Below are 26,044 nucleotides of genomic sequence, written 5' to 3' on the forward strand. Positions count from 1 at the left end.
GGATAGATTTTGTTGTGTTCCTAAGAATTTTCAACAACAAACTTGGTTGCCTTGTGATATCAGTGACAGTGCAAGACGCTGTTATCCCGAAAACACTTGAATCCAAGATCTGGGGATATTAACAGTTGAATTAGTTACTTTTCTTCCTTATCTGAAATTCTTATTTACTGAAGAAAAATGGAGACAGGAGGCTGTGACTTCACTGGCATAAATGAAAGGCAATCAGGAAATTAAAAAGCTGATTCCAGTAGCTTCATTAATGCAAACCTGGTTGGCATTTGTTGGGTGGCTGTCTGAAGGAGGCTGCCAGCTCTCTGCCTGTATGAAATGAGCGACAGTTGTTTCTTCCCCATGTGTAGTACTTTTTTCTAACATCTGCACTCCAAGACAAAAGGCACACACAAGAGATACATAGACAGTGCTTAGAAAACACTTGGGTGGATCGCATGCAAAGTGGTTCCCTTTGTTCTTGCCCATCCACACCAGAATGAGAGGGGTCCACTTGTCTAACTTCCACCAAAACTGCTACTAGGGAGAAAAGAAACACGAAGCTTCTAGCAGTAAACTTCAAAATGGCTATAGGCTCCGCAAAACACCTACTGGTGAACTCCATAGCTTTACGGGGACTGCAAAGAAGAGCTAGCAAAAGTGACTTAAAACCAAACCAAACAAACCAAAAAACTGTTGCTGTCAATTCCAGATTCACAGTGACCACAGAGTAGAACTGTCCCATAGGGTTTCCAAGGCTGTAATCTTTAAGGAAGCAGATTGCCACATCTTTCCCCCATAGAGCAGCTAGTGGGTTTGAACTGATGACCTTCCAGTTAACAGCTTAACCACTGCGCCACTGGGGCTCTTTATAAAGTGACTTAGAGAACAGGAAAAGTACAACTGGCTCAGTGAAGGAGTGGCTGGCACCTCGCATTGAAGCCCAGGAATAGAAATGTCTGCAGCAGCCTCCCAGGGCCAGTCCCCATCCCACTGTTGCAATGCAGGAGGGTCCATGCCGAGGTACAGCCCGGAAACACTCCAGCCTTTCGGGTGGAAACACATGGGAAAGCCTTTCTTTAATACCACATACTTTGAAAGCAACTTTCTGTATCTGGCCTCAACTCCAGAAATCCTTTAACTTAGCCAATCAGGATATGAAATGCAGTAAGTAAGAATGGAATTCTCACGGTGGGCCCTGCAGCATTCAAGCTTAAGGTGATTTATCATCCAAACTGGGACACTTCAGAGTGAAAGGAGATGCTATTAATAATTACAGTAGGACAACGGGCATAAACCAGGACTCTCCCAGGTCACCTGGGTAGTATCCTCAACCAACTCAAGCTATTTGTGCCCTAAGTATAATTGGGAGGAGGGGGCAATTACTAAAGGGTATACTCTGTACATGCTCAACATTTTTGGGAAATGGGGTAAAAACCTAAACCCCAAGACCCTAAGAGACCGATGCCAGCAGACTCCTAGGAGGTTGGCACAAAACACCAAGGCTGACCTCCAGGCTCCTGACTATGGAGGCAGTATGGAATAACAGCTCAGAAGACTCTTGCTGAAGAAAGAAAACACAGAGCAGATGGTTGGTTTCCTTTACAAACATCTTGTGCGAAGTTCTTGGGGCTGGGGATAGCAGGGTAGCCATGTGGTTTTTAACTGCGATTTTAAATGGCTCTTTCCTACCAAACCTTACACATAGGCTTGGTTACACCCCCGACACACTTGTTTTTTTGTAACATTTATAAGGATTGTCAACAGAGTAGACCTTGAAAGAAGAGCATCTTCACAGTTTTCCTAGAGAAATAAAATCTCTACAGAGCAGGCTGAGACAGTAGAACCCAGTTCCCTGTTCCCTGGTGAGGATTTGCTCATGTCCTTCTTCCCCGTGTTGCCTTTGCACATTGTCTTTCTACACACCAAACAGTTCATGCATTAGTCTTGCCAATAGGCTGAAACTACACTTGGCAGCCAAAGGGTCTGCTCCGCACATGATCAACATTTTTGGGAAATGAGGCAAAAACCCAAATCCCAATCCAGGCATGTTAAACCACACATGTGAAAAATGGTTTTGGAACCATGATGCTGGCCAGACAACCTCTTACAGATCCGTCCTGAACTGGTATACCATACACCAGGCTGATGTCTGCCCTTGGAGAAGTGAAAGAGGAAAGGAAAAACTTACACTACTATCATCCATTCTCTCGCGCCTTTTAGATTTATGTGTCTCATAGTCTTCCATGAGGGTCTGCATCAGATTCTTGGGCCGTTGGGATCCGGCAGCCTCTTCGGGGGCTAAGTCAGGCTGCAAGCTGGGGCCTTCGGTTGTGGGGGATGGAGGAGGTTTGACTTTCTCTATTTTCCCTGAAACAACACGAAGAGAACACCCTTTCTAAGCTTGTCTGCTCATGACTGCTTTCAGAAAGAAGAGAAACTGGCAAAAGCAACCTCTGGCATAGAGTGGTAACAGAATGACGGTTAAGTACAGATTATTTTAACACAAGGATCAAAGCACGTAAGGATAACGTCATAAACTCATCCAACAAAGACCTCAAGGAAATCAGTTCTAAAAAGTGAATTAGATCAATGAGGCCTGTCAGGTACTTTGCAAGCATATGTCAGATAGACAAAGCAGACACTGGGAACAGTTGTTTTGAGACATGTATTCTATCACAGATCACAGGAATAGACAATCAGAGGTGGCGGCAACTTTGAGCCTTAGAGACCCACTTCTTACAGGTCAGGAAACCTGAGGCTCTGCAAAGGCAAGGCTGTGCTGAAGTCACTGGGAGCCAGCGATGGTATCCAGGTCTCCTGGTTTTATCCCCAGGTTCTTTCCTCTGTATCAGAGGTAACCAATTGTCAGCTGACCTGCCCAGTTTTTTGCATGGACAGCACAGTCTTGTAAAACCTTGAAATGAGAACTAGGCTTGTTCTCCCCAGGTCACCCTAGTCTTACATTAATTTACCTTACCTGCCAGGGTCCTGAAAGCATTTGGCTTTGAGACACCCAGACCCTAAGGAATGAACGCCAACAAAGGCAGCTTTGGTGTTGTAGAAAAGGTGTGCACTGGACTTGGAGATGGTGAGAAGTTAGTTCTTGAAACGCCCTCCAAGAATTCTCAGCATGAGGAGAGTAGGCTAATAGTTAATGACGCAGGGGTATAGTATAGTGACGCTGGTGGGGACGATAGTGGTTCAGTAGTAGAATTCTTGCCTTCCATGCAGAAGACCCAGGTTCAATTCCCGACCAATTCACCGCATGTGCAGCCACCACTCATCTGTCAGTGGAGGCTTGCATGTTGCTATGATGCTGAACAGTTTCAGCAGAGCTTCCAGACTAAGACAGCCTAGAAAGAAAGACCTGGTGATCTACTTCCAAAAAAAATCAGTCAATGGAAACCCTACGGATCACGACTGCAACTGATCACAGGGAAGGCACAGGACCGGGCAGGGTTTCATTCTGTTGTGCACATGGTTGCCATGAGTCGAAGACCAGTGGGCTCGACGGATAGTGACTCTAGGCACCAAGAAACTTTCACTATGACCATCTGCATTCCTCCCTCTTGGGGAACACCTGGCCCCGGTTTCTAGCTCATGAAGGGGTGGGCTTTATTGCAACAGAGCCTCAAATGCAACTTTAAGTATCTCTTCAGGTGCAAAAAATCTTAACTTTTCTAACTATGTTCTTTGTAGGTGACACAGCTATGGTCTGTAAACAAGGAATGTGGAGAAAACACACAAAACGCACGGGGCCATTCAAGTCTAAACGTTTGCAACCACCAAGAGAGGTTAAAAAGCCATTTGACCACTGCCAAACTTCTGACTTGGCCACTCCCTGGTGTAGGTGGAATTCCAAGTAGAGCATGGGTCAGTGTTTCTGTGTGGGTTGCTGTAAGCCTTTTACTGCGCACAGGCTCCTTCTGATGCGAGCTGGAAAGGTCTAGGCGTCAGGAAACCCAGGTTTTAATTCCCACTCTTCCTCTAACTAGCTGTGCAGTTGACTATACACAATCACTTGAGGTTCCCCCTTTAATGTTGCACAGACCACTTAAGTTCTCTAAGCTTCAACTTCTCTAGCCATAAAGTGATCATTTTGGAAGAGGATGTCTTTGAGGTCCCTTGTAACTCAAACATTTTCCTATTCTTATCAAATATATTTGATGAGATCAACCCTTCTTAATAAAAAAAAAAAAAAGCATATGTCTATCAAATTGGGGGATCATATGGGAAGTGATTTTGAACATACAGAAAAGGGCACTTCATTTGCACAACCACAATTATATTAATAATTTAGTAAAACTCTCTGCTTTGACCCGAATTACCCAGAAAATTAAAAAAAAATTCTTTTGATTTTAACAGTAAGATAAATATTTCAAAATCCCTAAATTCACCAGAAATGGTTTCTATTTTTTATTATAGATTAGAGAATGCTATAACCGTTATATATCCATCACCCAAAATTAAACATTTATCAAGAGTTTTCCACACTTGCTTCATCTAACCTGCCTGCCTGCCAGCCTGATTATTTTAGTACAATCCCAGATTTCAGGTCATTTCACCCGTACATACTTAGTATGTGTCTCTAAAAATTCCTGCTGCCTTTTTAAATGAAGACTTGAGAAACAGTGTAGCGTAGTGGTGAGCATGCAAGTTCTGGAGCCTCCCTGCTTGGGTTTCAATCCACTACTTTGCAGCCAAATAACTTGGGGCAAGTAGCTTACTGTTTTTGTATCTCAAGTTCCTCATCTGTAAAATGGGTATGGTAACAGTGGTACCCACCTCATACAGTTGTTATAAGGACCAAGTCAATATTTATAAGGTTAATATTGAGAAAAATAATGTCCAATGAATCGAGCTTTTATTTATTTATAATCTCAAAGAATAATTTGACCATAAGTGAGAATTAACAAATCATGGGTATTTCGCATAAAATTTTACAATTCTTCTAGTACTAGAAATAGACACTAAATTCCCAGTTATGTTAGCTAGTAACATTCTAGAACCCAAACTCAGCGTTCATTATGGCTAAATTACTTGACGGGATGTATACTGAAAAGAGAAGTGGTCAGTCACTAAACACTGAAGTATTTCCTGCTTATTTCTTATTATTCCACATGGAGCAAGTTTTACTGGTTACAGCCACTAGAGGTCTCATAAGCAACAGGAAACGAAGGTTGACTTAGCAGGTCTGGAGCAGCTGCTTCCAAAGAGAAGGGGCCTGAGAACAGCCTCTCTGAGAGAACCAGAAGTTCTAGGTAACAAGGCCCACATCAGAGCCTCAGGAGGTGCTGTTACAAGTCCCCGAAAGAAACGAGACACTGCACCCCATCCTTGGACTTCCGGCCATCAGTCTGGTCAAGTGTCAGGGAAAGTCAGCTTGGCTGGCTTCTCTGCTGGGCCCTGTAATCTCTAACCATCCTTGCCCCAGTATGGTTCAAACCACGCACCAGAATGTTGCATGCCATCTTAGGAAAATTACACTGACGGCCAAAAAATGGGAGAGGGACCTGTATCACACTTGGCTTCTTTCTCAGAGGTTCAGAGTTTGCAGCCAAGTCTGTTAGCTATCTCCCCACCCCAAGTCTGTGGGGGGAAAAAAAATCTAATGCTTTTCCCTCAATAATGCACACTGCAGAAGCCACCACTGTTTGGTTTCCGGAGATCATTACATGTATGTGATGCAAAAGGCCTATGCCACAGGCCTGGGTAGTATGCCACATACTTCTCTTGGGACAAACTTTTTGCTATATTAGAGTAATCGTAAGTACTAGGTTAAACCCTTGAAGTTCCTTGTCCTGGACCCGTTAAGAGCGTCCAAACAGTGATGGTTATCTTTGGCGCTCACTTTCCATTGCTCTGGCATGCACTTCACTCAGAAGCTAGGATACCCCTAGGTTCCACACCTCTTGCCCCATTAAAACTTGCCCTCATGTTTGTTTATTCACCTGGTCAGGGGATAATCCAATAGCTGACATTAGCTGAAAGTAGCCCCCGTTGAAAATCATTTTCAATGACTAACAGCCTGCAGTCCAGTTTCTTGCCTCAACACTCTACAGAACAGTTAGCTCTCTTGAAGGACCCCAGTCCCTGTTCCTGGGAAACAACGTGAGCAGAAAACACCATCCAGACTCAGGACAGACCTGTGCTGATCTTGGCTGAAGGCTAGTACTTGACATTAATAAAGCAGGGAGCGGGTGCAACATGAGCTTTAAAACTGATAGAAGGAACCAACAGAACAAAGTTACTCTGGAATCCTGAAATCAGTGTAGGAAACATTTTCAAGTCTATTTCATAAACACGATTTTGTTCAAACTATTTCATCTAGAGCATATTTTAGACTTAAGCTTTTGGAGGTGTTTGAGGGTAAGTAGCTCTGCTTGGCTGGGATGATTCTAAAGCTCTGTTTCCCAATACTGTCCTACAGACAGCTTCATAAAATGGTAATTGATGGTGCAAACAAAAAGTCATTGGTCAAATAAGCTTAGGAAACACTGGGTTAATGAAAGTTTAAAAAAAGAAAGAAAATAGATTTCTTTCCTAGAGGACTTCAATAAACTCTTAGTGCTCTTATGATTGTGAATCTTTAACGCAGGAACAGGCATGCAGCATTTCCCAAATTTGTTTGACCAGAGGACCCTACTTAATGGAATTCCCTATTAATATCTTTTTTTGGAACATTATTGTGTTTTAGGTGAAAGTTTACACAACAAAGTAGCTTCCCATTCAACAATTCATACACAAAATGTTCCGTGACATCAGTTGCTATCCCCGCAATGTGTCAGCACCCTCCTCATTTCCACCCTGCATTCCCGGTTTACATCCCTCCAGTTTCCCTACCCCCTCCTTGCCTTCTCATCTTTGCTTCTGGGCAAATGTTGCCCATTTGGTTTCCTATAGTTGACTGTTCTAAGGAGCACATTTCCCACGGGTGTTATTGTTTATGTTAGGCCAGTCTATTATTTGGCTGAAAGGTGACCTCTGGGAGTGGCTTCAGTTCCAGGTTAAAAGAGTGTCTTAGGGTGATACTCTCAGGGGTTCCTCCAGACTCTCTCAGTCTAGTAAGTCTGGTCTTTTTTATTAATTTGAGTTTTATTCTACATTTTTCTCCCATTCTAACCAGGACCTTCTACTGTGTCCCTGGTCAGAGCAGTTGGTAGTTAGAGCCAGACACCATCTAGTTCTTCTGGTCTCTGGCTAGAGGACGCTGGGGTTTGTGTGGGCCATTAGTCCTGTGGATTAATTGCTTCTTTGTGTCTTTGGTTTCCTTCACTCTCCTTTGCTCCAGATGGAAAGAGACCAATAGTTGTATCTTAGATGGTTGCTTGCAAGCTTTTAAGACCTCAAGTGCTACTCACCAAATTAGGATGTAGAACATTATCTTTGTGAACTATGTTATGCCAATTGACCGGATGTCCCCCGAGACTATGGTCCTTAGCCTTCAAGCCCAGTAACTCAGTCCCACGAGGTGTGTGGATATGTCTAAGAAGTTTTGTAACTGTGTTCCCTATGTGCTCTATTATATATACGAATATATATGTAGCACATACAAATATGTATATACAAATGCCCACAACTATACCTTTGTATGCACACACATGTACTCCCATATGCCCTTCCATACCTACACGGCAAACCTATCTACCTATTTCCTATGAATATCTTGAGGAATACAGTATGGGAAACATTCTCTAGTGTAGACTGGGTAATCAGCCCCCAAATAACTTTTTGGTACAAGTTCAGCTCATAGTCAGGTATGGTCAAAGCTTATATATGAGAACTTTGACCGTTGTATTCTTTTTATAATTATACATGGGGAAACAACTGACATGTCTGACTGCAGGAGAATGGTTACATTAGTTATGGCTCATTCGGATGATGGAATTTTATTTAGCTATTACTAATCATGTTTTACACTCTAAAATTTAAAGGAATAGTAAATGTTATGAGTGAATATCAAAATATATTGAGAAAAAACAGGTTACAAAAGCAGGTAGGCTCTACAGTCAGACTGTCTGGGGTCAAATCCCAATCCACCACTTGTTAGCTGTGTGAGGGACAGCAAAGTGTACGGCACATGGTAAAAATCAGTATAAAATGAACAGTATTGTGGTAGGCAGAATAATGGTCCCACTGAAATGTCCAAGTCTAACCTCTGAAACTTGTGAAGGTTACCTCACATGTCAAAAGGGACTTACAGATATAATTAAAATGGGGAGATTATTCTGGATTATCTGGATATTGAGCCCTCGATGGGCCCAATATAATTACATGGGTCCTTATAAGAGGGAGGCAGATGTGTCAGAGAGACTGGAAGATGCCTCACTGCTAGCTTTGAAGATGGAAGAAGGGATCATGAACCAAGGAGTGTGGGTGGTCTCTAGAACCTGGAAAAGGGAAAGAAATGGACTCTCCCCTAGAGCCTCCAGAAGAAGCTCAACTGTGCTGATACCTTGATTTTTAGCCCAGTAAGACAGATTTTGGACTTCTAATCTCCAGAACTGTAGGATAATCAATTTGTGTTGTTTTAAGCCACTAAGTTTGTGATAATTTGTTACAGCAGTGATGGAAACTAATACCAAGTTTAAACCCAATATGATCTTCCATGCACAAACTAGAAAGGTAGTAGTTATACTTGGGGAATGGGATTATGGGTAGGTTTTATTTATATCTTTATTCCTTATTTTCCATTTTTTTCTATGATAAGCACGAATTAATTTCAAAATACAAAACAAACCAAAAAAAAAAAAAAGTTTTGTTTTATATACTATTAGCCCATGCTGAGAAAAGTAGATAAACCTAATTACTTTAACATTCATGGACTAAGCAGATCCACAATCCATTCCATTTTACCAGGCAGCACACCCCCAGGGGGGCTGACAGCTGAAACAGCTCCAGGGTCTCAGAAAATCACTGTTCATCTCTGCAACATTGGTGCTCAGGAGTGGAAGGGGGTAGCATTGTGGAGTAGACTGAGGAGCAGAGAGGGCAGCAGAATATCTCTTCAAATTAGTAAATGCTCTCCCATCATGAATGGAAAAGAAAACTAGGAAACATGAGTTTGTGTTTCTACTTTATTATAAATAATTATACCACTTTCTCCTCCAGAGACAGAAAGTCATCCCTTGGCTGCGTTTTCAGAATTTCCAAGCAAGACGATTTCCCTTGGGTATCTGTGACAGGCTGTGCTGACAGAGGGCACACAGAAGAATCCGCAGTTCCTCCCACCAAAGGGCACGCGAGCAAGGGCTGCACGTACTCAGAACACAGCTGTTGCTCTCCCCGAGCGCCCAAAGCTTCCTTCCGTAGAAACAGGCCTGGCTTCTAACAAGCCAAGAATGCCAATCCCAAAAGTTTAGAAAATTACTTTGGTCAAACATTATGATTTTGGTGATCATTATACTCCATATAAATGGAGTCTGAGATCTGAAATCAAAGATTCTTTGTTTTCACATCTCTCAAAGAAAAAGCCATCACCCACTCTTATTTAAAAACCAAACCAAACTGAACAAAAACACCCACCAGATTACATGCCTTGGCCCAGGCCTTCTTCAATGACCTCCTTTCTTCACATAGCATTGGGGTGAGGCTGCAAACATCTAAAGCGACTCACAAACCACCAGAAAGAAATGAGCTCAGACTTCCATTTTCAATTTCATTTCCTCTCAGTAAAACAGAACATCCTGCTCGTCAGAAGCAGAGGGCATGAGCCTGTATGGTTCCAGCTGTGATCCACACACCAAGAGCTGGTCCCTTCTTCTTTCATCTCCTCCTTTGAAGGCCCCAGGGGTGGGAGAATGCAATGATATAAATCTCAGATTATAAACCTAGCTCAGAAATGAGAAATACCCCTGCCTGTTGAAATGAGTCTGACAAACTTTCAAATATTAATGCTTAAAGGTAAGCCCAGGGTGTTGGATGAGTTGCTGATATTGGGTCTACTCCTATGGCTGCAAGTGGAAGATGATGAAAACTCTAGCAGGAAAGAGCTTTGCCTCTCCAGAGGGAGCACATTTTAAGGCCAAAAAAAAGAAAAAAAGGCAACCAAAACAGCAAGAATGAAAGTCATGGTGAATAACAATTCCTCCACCAAGATCTTTTCGTTAAACACATTTCTACCAAGCATGGTAGGTTTAGTCTGAAGATTATACCCCCAAAGAAAACATTTTTATGCTCATATTTAAAATTTTATTATCATCCAAGAAATTTACTGATGGACTTTGTCACCCTGTGGTTTTTGAAATCACAGCTAAGGACTGATAACTCATTCCTGAATGCAGGATTTGTAAAATAAACTTTAATTCTAAAGAAGGGACTATGAAAAAATAGGAAACAATTTATAATGCATGTTCTGTCATTTACTTCAGGGTTACAGCAGCTACAATTGTTGTTGTTGTTAGGTGCCGTCAAGTCTGTTCAGACTGATAGTGATCCTATAGGACAGAGTAGAACTGCCTCATAGGGTTTCCAAGGAGTGGCTGGTGGATTCGAACTACTGACCATTTAGTTAGCAGCCATAGCTCTTAACCACTGCGCCACCAGGGCTCCAGCTACAATAGAGCAACTCGTAAGTAATTCTGGTAAGATTTTCTAGACCTTTTCTAAAAACATAACAGTAACTGTAATAACAACATCAGTAGTAATAGCAATAACTCTTATTGGGAGAATTTTATGTTCCAGGCACTGTCCTAACTTATTTATGAGGTTGGTACTATTTTTTTTATATTTTATTTTTTGTTGTTGAGTACACCAATCCAACAGCTTCTACATGTATAATTCAGTGACACTGTTTGTATTCTTCAAGTTGTGCAACCATTCTCTCTGCTTTTCTGAGCTGTTCCCCCCACAACATAAACCCACTGCCCCCTAAGTTTCCTATCTAATCCTTCAAGTTGATGTTATCAATTTGATCTCATATGGATAGATTTTAAAAGAGTACAACGCTCCAAGTAGACTTTCTTTACTAGTTAAGCTAAACTATTGTTTAGTTTTCAGAAGTCTTTAGGGGATATTTTTGGTTTAAGGTTTCAAAATTATCTCAAGGCAATAGTTTCGGGGGTTCATCCAGGCTCCGTGGCTCCAGAAAGTCTGGATTCCATGAAAATTCATAATTCTGTTCTGTATTTTCCTCCTTTTGAGCAGGATTCTTCTATAGACTCTTTGATCAAAATATTCAGTAATGGTAGCCAGGCAGAGGTTGGTACTATTTTATTCCCATTTTAAGGGCGAGGAAACTGAGGTTTATAGAAGTGAGGTAACTTTGGTAACACAGCTGATAAGCAGTGGAGTCAGGATTTGAACTTTAGATATGAATCCAGAGAAGTGACTGCCATGTTTAGAAACATAATTTTCCTTGACCAATGCTTTTACATTAAGATATGTATTTGTATTTGGGAAATGGGGAATAAAACAAAGAGAGACTGGGAATACCTGTGATTTGTCAGATGCAGACAGTATTGGGAAACCTTTGAATTTTACCTTTAAGGTCATGAAAAATAAAATATCATTATATGAAATACAAATGTATTCTTTGGTGCTCTGATAGCCTGTCCCACCTCCGCCCTCCTTTCTTCACCCGTAAGTAGCAGCTTATTCACAAAGATCAAATGGATCTGAAATGCCAGTCTCCTTAGGGAACAAGAAACCATGGCTAGTAAGAGACACAGTCATATCCTGCCCTAAACTCCAGCAGTCACAGGGACATCCTGCTCCTAGGCCTGGTTTTGATTATATCACATTTTTCACAAAGTCTAGAGCAGGGATCCTGGCAAGAATTAGGCCCTTTGATTCATGTGCTCTTTGTTAGCCCAAGATTATGCATCTTTCATTGCATGTGGTTGAGCCTAATTCCTCTGGAGCCCCTCCTCTAACTTAGAGGGTGGTGGAGTCGTGTAGGAGTAAAAGGGGTGCCAGAGCCAGTGACGATACTACATGGTGCTCCCAGGAAGGAACGAGCACCCCTGGGAGCAAATTCCAATTCACCCTGGACATATCAGAAGACCCAGCATAATAAACAATGAGAGCAAAACCTGGTTACAGAGGGGAGTTAAACTGGTGGGAGATGATCTATTTTTTCCAAAGTCCTACTGCCCAAAAGCCATGACCATAAGCTTGTCATTGATGAAAGACTGACATCTATATCTTCTTAAGAGTGAGGCTGATAGGTTCAACCACTACAGTTCACCCTCATGTCCAAACAGAATTTTGAATTCTTTAATTTTGGGAGTCCTGATTTCATTGAATGCTTTCACTCCTTGCTAAACACTGTTTGACTGCAATCTGGCCTTTTCTTACCAATTCCTTTCCAAATGGCATGCATTTTTTGTTAGCTGCCATAAAGTGGGCCTCCAACTCATGATGATCCCATGCACAATGGCACGAAATACTACCGGGTCCTGCGCCACCCCTATGATTGGTTGTAGATTAGACTGTTGTGATCTATAGGGTTTTCACTGGCTGATTTTCAGAATTAGATCATCAGGCCTTTCTTCCTAGTCTGTCTTAGTCTGGAAGCTACACTGAAACCTGTTCAGCAGCACAGCAACATGCAAGCCTCTACTGATAGACAGGTGGTGGCTGCACGTGAGGTACATTGGCCAGCAATCAAACCCAGGACTCCTACGTGGAAGGCAAGAATTCTACCACTGAATTGCCACTGCCCACTAAAATGGAATGCATTTTAAAAATGAACATATTTGCTGGGTTTGGATAAATAAAATACAGGAAGTTCTGGTGCACAGCAGAAAGACTGGTCTTAAAAAGCCAAAGAGAGCAGTCCTGGTGCTCAGTGACCACTGGGCAACTAATTTAATCAACTTTGACCCCACTACATCAAACATGCTCAGTTAATGGAGCGGACAATTATCCCTGCCTGTCCTCAAATAAGAAATTGATTTCTTACGTGAGTACCCCAGTTCTTTCAAAGATTTCAGGGAAATGAGCTTATTTCTGGAGGGTACATCTAAGCTTCTCCCTGGAAAATAAACTTCAGAAAGAACCCACAAGAGTAGCAAGGCTGGATGGCTGACACAGACTATGTTACCACCTCTCCCATCTGCTCAGCTCTTTGGACTTCAGTGTCACATACCGAGCCACAAATTTTGCCTATTGTAACTTGGAATTAAGTTCCAAAAGCACAAAGGAATCATCCCAGATCACTAGGGTAGCACCATTTCATGGCCTCTGAGAGTCAAACTCATCCACCCAGGTCAATGCTAGCAGAGGATTCCAGAGCTACAGTGGCTCCAGAAAGGAAGGGCAGGAAGAACTCAAGAGAATGCAGGGGCCAGGCCCAAGCCTGGGAGAGTGGTGAGAAGAATCAGCTCTATCACTGTAGGTTAGAGAGGGAGGCTATTACTACCACCTCACAGACCTCAAGGGCAAGGGATCAGCTTCAGCAGAGGGGGCAGGAGAGGACAGTGAAAAGAATATGGATTTTGAGGTCAAATGAGCCTGGGTTTGAAACCTGGCTCTGCCACTTCCTAGCTCAGTGACCTCAGGCAAGTTACTTCACCTCTCTGGGCCCTTGTATTGAGTTCTTTGAAAGAGGGATAATACTACAAGTCCACAACCCCTTATGCATAATTCTAAAATCCAAAAATGCCCTGAAAACCAAGTTTTTTCCGTAACTTATTTTGCAGCAAAACTTGGCCTGAACTGACATAAGGCTCTTCTGAGCCTTTATTAATGGAACTAACTCTAAGTCTTATAATAAAAATTTTATTTGTTTGATTACAAGATGCTCCCCCAGACCCCACTGGGTGTGTTAAATCATAGTATATGCACTTTTTTTAAACCAGAAAAACTCTGAATCCTCAAGGGTTAGGATAATTCATATTGTATCTTAGAGGGCTGTTGGGAGGATGAAATGAGAAAATGTGTGTGAAATAACTGGTATCGTACACAGTAAGGCCTTGGGGTAAATCGTAGATTCCATAAATAGACTGTGCCACCAGAGAATGTTCAGGAAATATGGTAGTGAACAATAACCATCTGTAGGCTGCTCCACATTAAGCTTTGGCTACCTTCTCAAAGATGGCTGGACCCCTTATAAGCTGCACAGTCAGTGCCTGCCTTGTAGGAAAGGGAGGCACTGTACACTCCTAAACAAGAGCTCTATCTGTCCTGGCCTGGGATGGAAACTTCCACCAGTTCCCAACACAGGGGCTTCTACTGTGGAGCAATCAGGGTCTCTCAATGAGGGTATTAAAGCCTCACCCACTCAGCCCTGCTTCATGAATACTGTGCTGACACAAATATTTTTGTCTAGGATTTTTCTTTGAGATGTTTGAAGATCATGTAGGCAGGGGGAAAGAAAGGCCCAGTAAACAATGTTTATAATACTATAATGATTACCTCATGTAGAACCTTGATCCAAGCTGATAACAGATGTTGAAACTCCCTGTCAATTTTATTTTTATAAGATGTGGGAACTATCACGTTTCCACATATTATAAAACATCAACAGACTCTACAAGTTATAGGATTCTAATTCTATATCTACACCTTCTCTCTAAGGTACCATCCCAATGGGCCAATTATCTAACTCGAAAGATCAATTCAACATCTAGTATGAAATCTGAAACTATTTCAAAATAACAAAGGGCTAAACTAATTATCACCTAGCTAACTGGCTTTCTCTAGCATGCCTTGAACTTGGAAGTAAAACCAGGATAACTATTAATAATAGACATAGGCACTAAAGTGACAACTGTCTGTTGACACTCCTGGTATGAAAAGACATTTGAAAAGGTCTTAAATTATTAACTTCAATAAAATGTTTGGGCTCTCCCCCAAGATACTCTTTCTCCTCAGAGGCATTTTATAGCAGCATATGGGTTACCCTTTCAAATCAGGCTTGTGCACCCGCCGACATGGTTCCTTTATTTTCTACTTCTAAGCACTATCAGCAGAAGGTATACATGTGTGTACGCTTGGGAGTATGGCCTCTTGCATAACACACAGGATGTTCCTCAAGATGGTGGCTTGCCTTCCGAAGTGCTTGTACACTGGAAGAGCATGATACATACCTGTGGAATGGACTCATTAAAGCAGGAAGACTCATAGATGAGTCTTCATCCAACTCACAGATGAGGGCAGGACAGCTTGGAGATCTATGGAGGTAATTTTCCCTTCGAAAACCCTCACTGGCTTCCCACTGACCCCAGGATAAGGTCTAAATTCTAAAACTCTTAGCATGATTTATGTAGCTCTTCTTTGTCTAGCTCCAACCTTTCTTTTTTAAATCTCTTCCTTTAACCCACACTGGCCTTATTTAGGAGCCCTGGTGGCACAGTGGTTAAGAGCTATGGCTACTAACCAAAAGGTCGGCAATTCAAATCCACCAGTCGCTCCTTGGAAACCCTATGCGGCAGTTCTACTCTGTCCTATAGGGTCGCTATATGAGTCAGAATCAACTCAATGGCAATGTGTTTGGTTTGACCTTATTCAAATGCCTCCATTGTGCCAAGTTCTGTCTTCCTTTTGGGATTCCATAGGTTACTTCTGGAAATCCTGGTGGCATAGTTGTTAAGTGCTACAGCTGCTAACCAAAAGGTCAGCAGTTTGAATCTACCAGGTGCTCTTCAGAAACTCTATGGGGCAGTTCTACCCTGTCCTATAGGGTCGCTGTGAGTCAGAATCTGCTCAATGGCATCGGGGTCCAGGTAGGTTACTTCCGACTGGAGCAATCACCCACTTCCCCCACTCCCTTAAGCCCAATTCCCACTCTTCCTTCAGTTTTCAGTTTATACTGTTGTTTCCCAAGAAAGAAAGACCCTCCTTATCATGCAAATGAGGAGGTTTTCCTTGTTATATAACCCTACAGGTCTCCTTGCTTTTCTGTCATGGAGTTGCCACACTTGTTTGCTGTAGTTTCTCTTACTGAACTGTAAGTTCTCTGAGGGCAGGGACTGTGTCTGCTTTGTTCACCTCTGCATGAACAAATGGCACATAAACCCTGACATAGAGTATTATTAATTATTTAAATGAATCTCCTTCCTTTAAAAATTAAATAAGAACCAACAAGATAAAATTTCCTGATAATTGGTCTTTAAAATGACTATATCCTTTTCAAGATAGAATCCCTCTCATCATCTTTTTTAATGGCAAAGAAACTAAAAGTAGAAACAAATATTTTAACATCTGGGAAATGGGTTTATGTCTAGATAACTTCTCAATGGGAGGAATTAGTACTTTCCTTCTTCATTATCACATCTTAGCTCTCAGAGGATTTTATTTGCCATAAGGTTTTGGTATTCCAGCATATTGCCATCATGACTACTACTAGAAGTTAAAAATTATAAACTGTCATAATCCACTATCAATCATCCATCTAAGCCGCACAGTCAACCAGCTGATTCATCACTTCTGGCATGAGAGGTAGCATAGTGCAGTAGGGACTTAGCAACATTTCCACTCACAAAATCAAAGTTGGAGCCAGCATCTCTGACCCTGGCCATGAATCGTCCAGTTTGGCTGCTCGGAGTAATATGTCAGTCTCCTCTTTGATCACACACTTGGAGGCTGGCTGGCCAAGCAACATTCCAAACGTTTCCAGGCATGGATAGACAAAATATTGTGTTTTGCATTCAGTTTTTTTCAATTCATGCTGTAATTCTGGGAAGCCCTGCCACATATTTTAAATGTTCTAGAGTTAAACGTGAAGGAATGTACATGTCATTATCATTACTGTACACAATGTGACAACCAGGACAGAATAGTGTGCAGACTTGCACGGATGAACTACCATCTTACTAAAGGGGCAGAAACTAATCGTGTGGGGATGGAATATGGGGGACAAAAGTGGCAATTAGTGTAGAAGGAAGTGCTCAGGAAGCTGGGATGCTGGTGGGAAACATTAGGACTTTGATTTGTTCTAAGGCAACCTCAAGCTTGGCAGGAAGCCTGACAGGCAACCGAACAACCTCTCTATCTATCTATCACTGGTCACAGGACCAGGGGAAAATGTATAAGTATCTTTAGACTAGACAACTGTTCATACAGTAGAAGTAAAGTAGGCAGACAATATGGTAAGGGGCTCAACAAAGACATGGAGTAGATAAAACAGAAAATACCCCACTGAGCATATGTACTTGAGGGAAGGTTCTATAATGAAATAATGCAAAGGGAAGGCAGGTTGGTGGAACTGGCTGTAACTGGTAGGAATAGGAGAGCCATGGATATCTGCCATACATGTGAGCAGAAGAAGCTGAAATGCCTGTATAACTTTCCTCCATCAGTGGGACTGCAGGCTCTTATGCAGGTCCTTTACGGTCAACTACTTGTGAAATAGACTCCCCGGATTGGGCTGAAATGACGTGGTACAAATTTCTGAGGATACCTGCACAATGCCCCACTGGCACCTCTGTGCCAGACCAGCTCACAACAAAGAACTTACCGTGAACTGGACAACTAAGGGTCTTTGGAGAAAGCCAACCAGTCACTGTTACGTATCGGCAAAAACCCTCCCTTGAAAGTTTTCTTTGTCTTAAATACTCAGCTGGCCATTGCCTTGTGGCCTGCAAGAATAAAAAACCTTACCAAGAAAGCCCCTGTGCTCTTCCTCTTCCCTTCTCTTTCCTTCCTGAATAATTTAGTCCAAAAGCCATTAGGTAGAGCTGAGCAAGATGAGAGTCTGCACTGGGAGTGGAAGAAGCCACAATGGCCAAGAGTGGTGTGCTGGAGCCAGAGCAGGGTGAGAAAGGCATCATGGGGGATGAATGGGGGATAACCTGGTGTCCAGTGTTGGAGCCCTAAGTGTAGTGAGAAGGGAGTTGGTATGCTTATCTCAGCACTGACCAGTAAAAAACAGTTCATGGACTGGCTTGGACCACATTTTGAGCAGCCCTTCTCTGTGGTATGATGTGTGGATCCGTGATTGCCATCATCTCCAGATGGGAAATAAAAACTCCACCAGCCACACTGTTGTCCATAATGGCAGCAACAATAATTATCACTATAAGTAACACAACTATCTATACAAAGTATTCAAGAAAGGGACCTAGCAGGCAATACGCAAGGATTAAAGACCTCCCTTTTCTTATATGGTCATATGATAAGATTGGATGAATCACCACAGATTCCAAAGAATCACTTAGTGGGGACTTAAAAGAAGGCAAACATAATCAAACATAAAATGGACAAAAATATCTTCTATGGATCAATCTGCAACACTGAGTCATAATTGTCATCGCTGAGAAGGGACCCAGCATTTAAAGCGGTTAGTAGGGCACATTCCAAAAATCAGATAGGTTTAATTTAACTATAGATACTGAGGGTCAAGGTGACTGACTGGAACCTAGACCGCACATCTGCTCACCCTGACTGGTACTGTGCCACATACAACCCCTCCCTCAGCCAAAAGAGCACCCCTTCAAATAAAAGACGATTCTCTGTAATGAACAAAAGCCAAAGCACCACCACAAGAAAGGAACTCTTTTATCCTCTGGGAAGTGGCAAACACCATGATTTCCACAGCATCTGTCTGACAGGAGACACTTGACTTACCTGGAGCAGTTCTGTAGCACGTTGTTCTGGAGGGCAGGGATGGAGCGTTCTTTGCCCTGGGGCTCTGCGTGATCTGCAAGACTTGTCTCTGCCTCTTCAGCTCCTCTTCCCTTTCCTGGGCTGCTCGGATCTCTTCTTCGATCATGGACAAAGTCCGCTGTTTCCTTGACCTCAGCTTGAAGGGTCCAACCATCACATCTGATTCTTGAGTGGCCAGAAGGGAGGCTGTGCTTCTCAGCTCAGCTGCCTCTGAATATTTGCTAAAGTAGCCCCCTTCAGGCCTGGTCTCCTCCATGTTTACTGGGCCACTGGGCTGCACAGCAGGCAGTGGCTGGGAGGGCCCCCTTTCCCTGAGCGCTCTGTCTTCAGCAGGCAGAATCTTTGGTAAGACATCTCTTTTCTCTTGAACAGGAGAAGACACCTGAGGTGGCTCAAACATACTCTGAGGCTTCTCTGAGTTGGACGGCCCAGTTTCAGCTTCCTCTAGAGTGACTTCAGGTCTCTGCTGTTCTGCTCCATCCTGGCTGGTTTTAGACACAGCTTTATCCACTTGCTCGGCGATGGCTTGTTGAATGGCGTTCTGCACCAGGAGACCAGCCTGATATTCCAAGGGGTCATCGACTGACGGAGAGTCTCCCAGTGTGGAAGAAGGGGAATAGAAACCATGGTCACTAAATGACTTGGAGACACCTTCTCCCCGGCCCTCTGAGAGGTTGTCAGTTTGTGGAGTCTGGGGCAGAGAAAAATCAGCCAGTGAATTTTCCTGGAGAGCACTGGTTGTCTCGTTGGAGGCCCCACTGTCACTGATATTGTCCATGCTGAAATCATTGGACAGAGTCTCCAGGACGGTGGTATCCTGGGACCTCACTGACAATTCATCCAAACCAGAGTCAAGCTCCTCTGGGGTCAAAGAGACATTGACTGATTTTGAGAACTGATCCAAAATCCCATGGTCATCATCCTTGACCACAGTAAGGACTGCCCGAACACTTGTAAACTCTCTGTCCTCTGCCCACAGTTTAGATAAGGGCCCACGTTTAGAGGGCTCACTGTAGGGCCCTTCCTTTCCCTGAGGAGCTGCACCACCTTGGCCTCCTCCCACGGACTGGCTATCGAGGGCACAGGCGACTTTCTGCCCCTTGGTCGTCGATGCAGCACTGTCTTCTGGAGGTGCCCCGACAGAGGCCGGTCTCGAGATGGTCACTGGTTTGTCCGAGCTGATTGATCCCAGAGGCCTGTAGAAGGGCTTAATGGAGAACAGCCTGGGTGTACTCTGGCCTTTGGCCACTGTTTGCCTGGAATTCTCCATCAGCTGAAACTGTTTACGAGCAGCAGAGAAATCTATCTGCTCTGTGACGATGTCCTCCTTTGCATTTTCAGTCATGCTTGAATGTTCACGCGAGGCAGCAGGCGCCGTGCAGAGCTGCGGTGGGGGCTGCTGCTGCTGTTGCATCTGCTGCTGCTGCAGCAACTGTTCCTGCTGCGCTCTTTTCTCCTTGCGCTCCTTGTATCTTTTGTGCGACTCCAGGTGCTCCTCATCCAGCTGCTCCTCAATGGTTTTTTCCTGGGGGGGATTCCACCATTTGGCTGCAATGCCAGGATTCTTTTTCACAGCCTGGCTCCGGATTAGTTCCCTCCTTTCCTTTTCCAACTCCAGCATCTCTTCTGAAGGCCTCACTTTCCTGACACAGTATTGCTCTTTCTCACTCTCGTCATCCTCAAAGAGCTTGGAGGGCTTCTTGTCTTCTTGGAAGGCCCGCAGCTCAAACTTGGCCTCCTTCTTCAGTGTGGTGAGCGTGAACTCCCCATCTCGGGAAGAACACCGGGAGCTGGTGGAGGAGCTGGGGCTCACAGGTGCCTGCAGGCTGTCTCCCAGGGTATCTCGGAGCTGGTCAGGAGGGTGGCCATTTGCTCTTTCGCCCTCTGCCATGGTGTAGGAGTTGCTTTTACTGAGCTCAATGTGAGGAGGTGCCTGCCTGCCAGCTGCTCTCTCAGTGGGTTCTGGTTGGATGGCTGTGTGGGCAGGTGGGCTTAGGCTGTCCACCAGGATGTCTGCGCCAGGCTCCGGGGAGGATGTTCCGTTGTATGTTCCATCCACAGCAGAATCGCAGCAGTTGGCCTCCAGCACCTCGTCTAGATATTGGATCTCTCTGGCCACATCGTTATCCAGGGATTCATGATCAGTGAGGAGACCATTGTGAGGGGGTGAATAGAAAGGGGAGGGGTGGTCCATGGAATGTGGGGTCGAGGTGATTCCGGGAACACTTTTACATTCTGCAACTGAGACCTCAATTTCCATTTTTTGAGGATCTGGAGAAGGAGAGCTGGTAGCACGCTCCCGGAGGTTGGCACAACAGTTGTCTCTCTCGTTTTTTAGTTGGGTATCATCCTCAGAAAGCTGAGGAGACTTCTGGAACAAAGAGGAATCAAAAGCCAGGGTTAGACACCATATCTTTTATGGAGGTAAATACTCAGAAATTAACTCGTAACTAACTGGAAGGAAAATTAACAGCAACAAGTTCTTTTAAATAGAGATTTCCCTTCTAATAATCCCTTAAACATTTCTTTTGTTGTGGTTACTGTACCTAACCCTCTAGATTTTTCGGATTCTATTTTGTTTACTGAGTATCTACAGAACTTTCCATAAATGCTAGTCTCATTAAAATTTAAAAGTAAATTAGGACTTAAATCATCTGAAGATAATGCTCAAATATTTTTTAAAGAAGAAATAGATGATATAGCTATTGTACCGGAGTCTATGATAATATTTCATAGCAAACTACTGCAGGCTATGTAATAGGTCTATTTACGTGCCTCCAACTGTGAGAAAAAAAGGCTTTTTGCATTAACAAATCTTCTTGAAATCATATGATTCTCTGCCAGATTTAAGGCAACAATTCTGAAGACAAGAAACTTTTTTGGAAAATCTTCCCACAACAAAATACTGGAAACAGTAGATCCCTTCAGTGGCCCCTTTAAGGCTACACAGCCCCACAGACATGACTGTAATTGACCATGTGCATTATAAACACCACAACCAAAGCCACTGACTGCACAGTTCTGTTCTCTGGGACTGCATCAAAACAATACTCCTTAGTTAAGAAGTGAGGGTTGCTTTGAAAAGCTAGTGGTCAGCAGCACCTCCCCACCAGTTTCTAAAATGCTTTATATGTGATAGCTCCAATTTCTGGTTAAACAAGAAAACTATCTTCTTTATGGTCACCATTTTATAAATGCACCATCCCCCCCCCCATCAGTTATCTAGCGTATGCAATTTGGTTATTTGGCACTAGTGAGATTAATTTAAAATTCTAGAATGATATATATATAGATATAGTTGGTTTCGTTCCCCCCATACTAAAGCACTCTGGTTTGTCTCAGATAATTACAGCACCAAATTGTGAATTCCCCTCAAGGAATTCACTAACACCTTGGTCAGCTTGGTTTCCCTGTCTCGTCTATGGTGCACCCGGTATTGACATAGTACAGCGCAAACTTGGATGGACTGTGACATAATTTTTATTCATTTAAGTTTTAAACAATTTTGAAGGCTTAGAACATAATATTAAAACACCACCTTAGGATGATTCTCAGGGGATTAATTTCAAAATCCTTCTAAGGAAAGTGGAAAATTATGGATTTGTTTATACGAGATCTTGAAAAACATGGGGTTTCATTCTAGATGCTCTGCATGGCTGTCAGAATGTTGAAAATTCTCACTTGGTTATCCATGAACTGAAAGACCCCTATGGGTTTCCTCACTCTGTTTTCCACATTCCCCTTCAGACTTAAATCCATCAAATAATAGATCTTCCTTTTCTAGTAACAAAACAAACAACTCGTTGCCGTCAAGTCGATTCCGACTCATAGCAACCCTATAGGACAGAACAGAACTGCCCCATAGGGTTTCCAAGAAGGGTCTGGTGGATTCGAACTGCTGACCTTTTGGTTAGCAGCCAAGCTCTTAACCACTGCGCCACCAGGGCTCCATTTCTAGTAACAGGCAACAATAATGATTATAATATATATGTAATATATTCATTTCTTTTCTTTGTCAACACCTGGTCTCTGATGATCTTCCGATTTAGGTCTGGTCTTTGCTGAGGTCTGACACTTAACACCATCAATATTCATAGTCACTAATGTCTTTATTTTTATTTTGACCATCATTAACTCATGGTTCTGTTTCTCCCTTTTCTTAAATAATATTTTATTGTGTTTCAGTGAAGGTTTACACAACAGTTTGGGCTCCTATTCAACAATTTCTATGGAAGTTTTTCAGTGACATTGATTACACTCTTCACAGTGCATGAACATTTTCATACTTATGGTTCTTTTAATTCTAGAATGAACTAAAGAGGCAAGTCAACCAAAGAAGTTTTTATTTCCATTAAAAAACCATTAACTAAACTTTTTTTTTTTGTAAGGCAATTGTCAGTAACTTCTACTCATGTTATTAAGAATTATGGAAAATCGAATATCTGAAACTTATTGGCTGCCATTAAATTTCAAGTATAAACACCATTGCCGTCGAGTCGATTCTGACTCATAGCAGCTCTATAGAACAGAGTATAGCTGCCCTATAGGGTTTCCAAGGCTGAAATCTTTACAGAAGCATACTGCCACATCTTTCTCCCAAGGAGTGGCTGGTGAGTTCAAACCACTGACCTTTTGGTTGGTAACCGAGCACTTTAACCACTGTGCCACTACAGCTCCTAATTTCAAGTATATCTAGGTAAAAATTAGCAAACTCTATAGAAAGTTATTACTGGGAAAAACAGACCAACTAAAAGAGATACAGTGCTGCAGGGGTGAGAATCAGATGACTCGTGGCACTCCCACCCACTGTTTCATTTGGCCTATGATTTACTGCTAATATTCTTCATGATTGCAGAGCTCTTCTTCAACCCCTTTTGGCTTTTTGGAAAAAAAGTTGGAAATCGTAGGAGGCCCCGGGACTGAAATATGGTTAAAAATCACTGCCCTGCTGAACCATAAGTGACTTTAAAAGTTGTTGCCAAGAAAGGAATGAGGGCACTGTAACCTTAAAGGAAGCTGAAAGGCAAATAATTAATTACATGGTTCATTTATTCATTCATTCATTCATTAAACACACAGGAAGCTTACTCTGCAGGGCCATAATGAAATTAGCAGCAACAATAAGCTACAGGAGACAGTAGATATACTCTTTTCTTAACACAAATTGAATTTCCCACACTTTCTAGGAAGCTGTAAGTCTATTTTAGAATTTACTTAGACTGGGTCAAGAGAAGTGAGAAACTTGCCTATATTTGTCTCTTGTTGCTAAACACAAAGATAGGAGGGACAGGGCCTAACTCCACAGTCTTCCCAGGAACACTTTTTTGCTCCTCCCACCAGCATTGTCCCCTTCTCCTGAATGTTTGCGTTCAAGTATTTGACGACAGAAGAGCCGATGTCCTGCCAGCTTTTTCTTTTTAAACTCAAAAATTATGTCAACTCTTCCCGAGGCATACTTCCTGAACTAGAAACAATTGTTCCTATACAATACTTGAAAAATCTGAGAATAGCATTTGACAGTACATTTTTGCATTATGTCAAAAAAAAAAATGCCTTTAGCTTTGAGTCAGAAATAATAGAAAGCCTCATGAGTTGTGTCCATCAAACTGAAACCTTAAAAATGCTAATTACTGGTTAAAAGTCAAAGTGTGGGGTCTCAGTGTAATTTGAGATGCTTTCAGCATTAAAAAAGTATCTAGAAACTGGAGGGCGTAAACAGGAAAGAGACTCTCCTTTCTCTTAGTTACATGGGGCTTACTTTCTATAATTTCAGAAACTTCTTCCTGACACCCAACTCTATCTACTGCGGCAAGCAGCAGCTCTAAACTCTAATCAGAGAAGTACTTAAAGACATAAACAGCTCTGCATTACTGAGTCACAATCATGCATCAGAGGCTCTGAGTTTGTGTAGTTAGGCAACAATCATAACAAAAGAACAAATTCCTGAGGTCTACTCTCAGTAGAAGAGGCCCTGGTGGCACAGTGGTTAAAGTGCTCAACTACTAACCAAGAGGTTGGCAGTTCGAACCCAACAGCCGCTCCGTAGGAGAAAGATGTGGCAGTCTGTTGTAAAGATTTACAACCTTGGAAACTCTATGGGGCAGCTCTACTCTGTCCTATAGGGTTGCTATGAGTCAGAACCAACTCGACAGCAATGGGTTTTTTGGTTTTTTACTCTCAGTAGAAAGAATTTACCTTAATGCAAGATGGCCTGATGTGATCAAAGCCACCAGTAACTACAACAGGTAAGTGGAAATCCCACATGTCCGGATTTGGCAGGAGTCTGGGCTTTTTATCATTAAATGGTATCTTGTTTTAAACCAACAAATGCTTGTTGCTCCCTTTGAACATGCAAGTTTGAAGATAAGAAAGGCCAGAATTTTCTCCATGTTTCCAACAAGGTGAACCTGATTCCAGATTCAGATAAAGTGCATTCATTAAATTGTCCGGAAAGTTCTTTCTGAAATAAACTATGCCCCAATGCAGAAATCAGGAAGATATGAAAAAACCATCAGTCTGGGTTCTCAAAGGTCAGAGGAAAACTAGGGTGCTAAGGGCCCATGGGAGATGTTCTGATTACCCTCACCCACCCGCAGGTGGAACTCCACAGTATGGCCCAGGGAGTTAACAACTGCCCGCCTACCAGCTTCCCAGAATAGCTAACAGCTGGTTCGGATGTCTGCAATTTACAGTACTTCAAAATCCTTGGGTATAGACAGTATAATATAGCTGTGTGTGTCTGAAATTAGTTTAAATTACATTCCAGGGCAGACAGTCATCCTAATCGGGAATATAAACTCCGGGAGTGGTGGACCAGCATCTAATCAGAAACTCCAGCTTCATGGGTGGCTTTAGCTCTCTTCAACTCCTACTGATTCCAGAAGTTTTGCTAATTGGCATAATAAAGTTGAGAAATAGGCTTTCATTAGTGGAATTAGTGGCTTGTTAATTAGCATAATGGATGAAAATCCAATAGAAATCCGTTTTCATTGTGAAATTGGTAGTGTTCAAAATTTGTGGATTAGAGATACTCCCACTCTTTCATGAATGTTGTTGTGTGCCATAGAGTCAGTTCTGACTCATAGAGACCCTATAGGTCAGAGTAGAACTGCCCCGTAGAGTTTCCATGCCTGTAACAATGGAAAAGGCAAGTAGGTATATTTACTCAGGTTTTAAAGCTTTAGAATAAGAGGTTTAGAGAAATTGAGGGACTTTTCCCAAGATTAACCTGCTAGTTAAGTGGCAGTCAGGATTTGAAGGCCAGTTCTTCTGAATTCTATCCCACTGCCTCAAAAAGCATTCGCAACGATAGCAGGCTTCCAAAATGACACGGAATACATTAAGCAGAGTGAATAGATTTAAAGAGCACTTTCTTGGCTTTCTGGTTGAGAGTCTGTTCATCTGAATCTTACAGGTGATATGAGACACACACTTGGCTTTACAAGTCGATGACCTTTTTCCCGTCTTCATTCAGTCCCGACCAGAGACACACAGACTCCCAGGA

General features: G+C 42.6%; 1 protein-coding gene across 2 annotated transcripts in view; it reads right to left on the reverse strand.

Annotated features, from left to right (window-relative positions):
• Window positions 1–21,196, reverse strand: part of LOC101346558 (A-kinase anchor protein 2) — a 34,351-nt gene extending 13,155 nt beyond the window's left edge. The window contains exons 1-2 of one of the 2 annotated variants that reach the window (XM_023727405.1): window positions 18,502–21,196; window positions 2,180–2,358 (exon numbers count right to left, since the gene is read on the reverse strand). In XM_023727405.1, the coding sequence (XP_023583173.1) occupies window positions 2,180–2,358; window positions 18,502–20,800 (2,478 nt within the window). In that variant the 5' untranslated portion in view covers window positions 20,801–21,196. The remainder of the gene's footprint in view (window positions 1–2,179; window positions 2,359–18,501) is intronic. The other variant, XM_023727406.1, reaches the window with a different exon arrangement.
• Between the last annotated feature and the right edge of the window lie 4,848 nt (window positions 21,197–26,044).

Source organism: Trichechus manatus, unplaced genomic scaffold (assembly GCF_000243295.1).
Source record: "Trichechus manatus latirostris isolate Lorelei unplaced genomic scaffold, TriManLat1.0 scaffold00016, whole genome shotgun sequence".
Taxonomy (NCBI): Eukaryota; Metazoa; Chordata; class Mammalia; order Sirenia; family Trichechidae; genus Trichechus; species Trichechus manatus.